We start from the raw sequence: 3407 nt of genomic DNA, 5'->3' as shown, positions 1-3407 counted from the left end.
CATTTTAAAAAAATGTGGCTGCTGAAGATGCTAGTGCTGATAGCTGAAGATGCTAAACTTGATAGCTAAGAATGCTGAAGCTGATAGTTGAAAATGCTGAAGCTCATAGCTGATATGGCTGAAGCTGAAATCACTGAAGCTGATAGGTGAAAACGCTTAAGCTAAAATAAATGAAGCTGATAGTTGAAAACACTTAAACTGATAGCTGAAAACGCTGAAGCTGAAATCACTGAAGCTGATAGCTAAAATCACTGAGGCTGATAGCTGAAAACGCCGAATATCCAGCTAAAACATTTGCTAAATGCCACATTAGCCTAAAAACAAAAAAAAAGAAGCTCAGGTTAGCCAAAACAGCTAGAATGCAGCTGAAAAAAAAATAGCTCGACTTCAAAATAGCCTAAAAATGAAAATATAATTACCCAGAGGGCCGGATCCTGCCCCCGGGCCTTGACGTTGACACACGTGGTTTAGCCCCTTTAAGTGAAATAATTCCCTTTACATCACATCATATTTGACCGTTCACATGATTTGAGAAATCAAGTTTTTCAAATAAGAACAATACAATAAGCTTTTTTGATGAGTCATTTTGAGAAATCATCATCTTTTTTAAATCTGGTACAGAACATTAAATTATCTGGTTAACTTATGTAGCTTCACAGATTATCTTATTTTTAGGAAGGAGATGCCTCTGTATTCAGTCCGATAGTTCAACAGAAGCTTTAAAACCCTGAGGAACCCTGCAATGTTCAACACGCAGCTCCTCCGTCACAGAAAAGAGGCGCACTATAGCAGCCGCCCCACTTCTGAACCACTGAACCTCGGTCGGTCGATCACAGAAGAACACCTGCCAGGTTCTGTCCGCCAAAGAAAGCCCTTAGAACCTATAGAACAGGGGGAGGGAACCATGGTCCTCGAGATCCGCATTCCTGCATGTTTTCCAATGTACCTGCTCTTGCATGTTCTTATTGGCTGGACACACCTGAACCAGGTAATTGACATGAGTAGGGACTCAAACAATAACCTGGTTCAGGTGTGTCCAGCCAATAAGAACATGCAAGAGCAGGTACATTGGAAAACATGCAGGAAGGCGGATCTCGAGGACCAGGGTTCCCTACCCCTGCTATAGAATATCAGCCGGAGCTCTGCTCTCTGTCTCTTCAAAATAAAAGCCTTGGGTCTTGAAAGATGGCCGTTGAGTCCTACGCAGGAAGTGACATCATGTTCTGGTCAGTAGGAGTCCTGATCGTAGTCTGTGTGGTCCATGAGCTGCATCATCTCAGCAACACTGTTGGCCAGGTGGGAGGAGAGCTCCTCTGAAGGACAGACAGACAGACAGACAGGTGAACCAGACCGGGAACTCTTCAGACAGACAGGGTCACAGGTGTTCGGTCTAACCTGCCTCCAGAACCCTCAGTACGGCTGACGCGGACACAGATCCGAGGTCATTGCGAGCTATGCAGTGATAGGTTCCTGAGTCACTTTGCTCCGCCTTCTCAATCTGCAGCCAACTGGAAAGCTCAAATTTTAGAGGACCGCCCCTCGACTGGGAAACAAAAAATGAGGAGTTTTACATTTTTTTGTGGGTAGGCTGGGATGGAGGGGGGTCAGAGGGCAGAGCGGCAGGTGTACCTGGACAGAGATGTGAGGGTCATCTCCAGGCAGAACGATGTCTCGTCCATCCTTTCTCCACTCAACCAGAGCCATCGGAAACGCAAAGACCTCACAGAGGAACAGCAGGCTGCTGCCCGACCCGTTCAGCTGGCTCTGAGGCGGGACCTTGATGACAGGGACTGACAAGGACAGGTGAGGGGCGGATTCATCTCCAGCTGTTAGAGCATCACCAAAGTAAAGCAGTTCACATGAATAAGTGTGAGGTGGAGAGCTTGGACCCAATCCAACCTTTCAGGTTCAGGTTTGTGTTCTGTTGCTTCATAAGGAGATAACATTGTTTGACTGTATTTGCATCAATATTTGGTCAGACATGAATTTCCTCTCTGTCATTTGTAGAACTGACTTTAATCCTTGTTGGCATAGATTCAACAAGGTTATGGAAACAATCCTGAGAGAGTTTGGTCCATATTGACACGACAGCATCAGTTGCTGCAAGTTTGTCGACTGAACATTCATGATGATTATCTCCCGTTCTAATCTCCCGTTCTGGGCTGCACGGTGGCGCAGTGGTTAGCGCTCTTGCCTCACAGCGAGAAGACCCCGGTTCAAATCCCGGCTGGGACCTTTCTGTGTGGAGTTTGCATGTTCTCCCCGTGCGTGCGTGGGTTTTCACCGGGGACTCCGGCTTCCTCCCACCATCCAAAAACATGCTTCATAGGTTAATTGGTGACTCTAAATTGCCCCTAGGTGTGACTGTGAGAGTGAATGTGTGTGATTGTGGCCCTGCGACAGACTGGAGACCTGTCCAGGGTGTACCCCGCCTTCGCCCTTCAGTAGCCGGGATAGGCTCCGGCACCCCCGCGACCCCGAAAGGGAAGGAGCGGTCAAGAAGATGGATGGATGAATGAATCTCTTGTTCCACCACATCCCAAAGGTTCTATTGGGTTCTGACTGAGGTCATTAGAGTCCAGTGAACTCATTGTTCTAGAAACCAGTCTGAGATGATTCCAGTCTTATCCTGCTGGAAGTAGCATCAGAACTCCAAAACAGACTAAAAAACTTTAAAAAGCCTAAATTATAGTATGTAGTATGTAGCTGAAATATTAGCTAAACCTCAAAATAGCCTAAAAAATATCTTACTAAATACCAAAATAGTCCAAAATAGCTAGTAGAATGACAATTTTAAAAACTTTAAAATTGTTTAACATAAACAATTTTTTAACATAATTATGTATAGTAAAAATGCAGGATAATTATTAAAAAATAAATTAATTTAAACCTTAAATAACTTTCAATATTTTACTCTCCATAAAACTATATTTTGTCAAAAAGACACAAGTTAGAAATGAGCTCAACATATCATCAGGTCATTAATAACAATAACATTAAATGGTCTGGAGGGCCGGATCCGGCCCCCGAGCCTTGACTTTGACACGTGCTATAAACCCTAGAGATGTTCTGGGTGAAAATCCCAGCAGATCAGAAGTTTCCTGATGCTCAGGTTGAACAGCAGCAGATCATCTTGTCTGAATGCAGTGACTCGCTGCCATGTGATTGGCTGATTAGAAATTTGCATTAACGAGCAGTTGGACAGGTCTAATAAAGTCATCACTGAGTTCATGTTTTACCACCACAAATTACAATATTTAATTGTTTGTGACATCTCTTTACCTTATTTTTATTATTCTGCCTAATTTCGTATTTCTAAACCACACTCAAAAAAATGATTCAAGCCCCTCTTAAAGGTGACACATTAAGATTTAATTCATTTTACTCAAATTCAGTAGTTAATCAGA

General features: G+C 43.6%; 1 protein-coding gene across 1 annotated transcript in view; it reads right to left on the bottom strand.

Moving 5' to 3' along the window:
* Positions 1–1063: 1063 nt before the first annotated feature.
* Positions 1064–3407, bottom strand: part of LOC112136391 (kazal-type serine protease inhibitor domain-containing protein 1) — a 3458-nt gene continuing 1114 nt past the window's right edge. The window contains exons 2-4 of the mRNA XM_024258070.2: positions 1630–1790; positions 1396–1543; positions 1064–1313 (exon numbers count right to left, since the gene is read on the bottom strand). Of these exons, the coding sequence (XP_024113838.1) occupies positions 1228–1313; positions 1396–1543; positions 1630–1790 (395 nt within the window). The 3' untranslated portion in view covers positions 1064–1227. The remainder of the gene's footprint in view (positions 1314–1395; positions 1544–1629; positions 1791–3407) is intronic.

The sequence above is a fragment of the Oryzias melastigma genome, linkage group LG13, assembly GCF_002922805.2.
Source record: "Oryzias melastigma strain HK-1 linkage group LG13, ASM292280v2, whole genome shotgun sequence".
NCBI lineage: Eukaryota > Metazoa > Chordata > Actinopteri > Beloniformes > Adrianichthyidae > Oryzias > Oryzias melastigma.
Note: the sequence above shows the minus strand (reverse complement) of the source record. Positions and strands in the feature narration are given on the sequence as shown.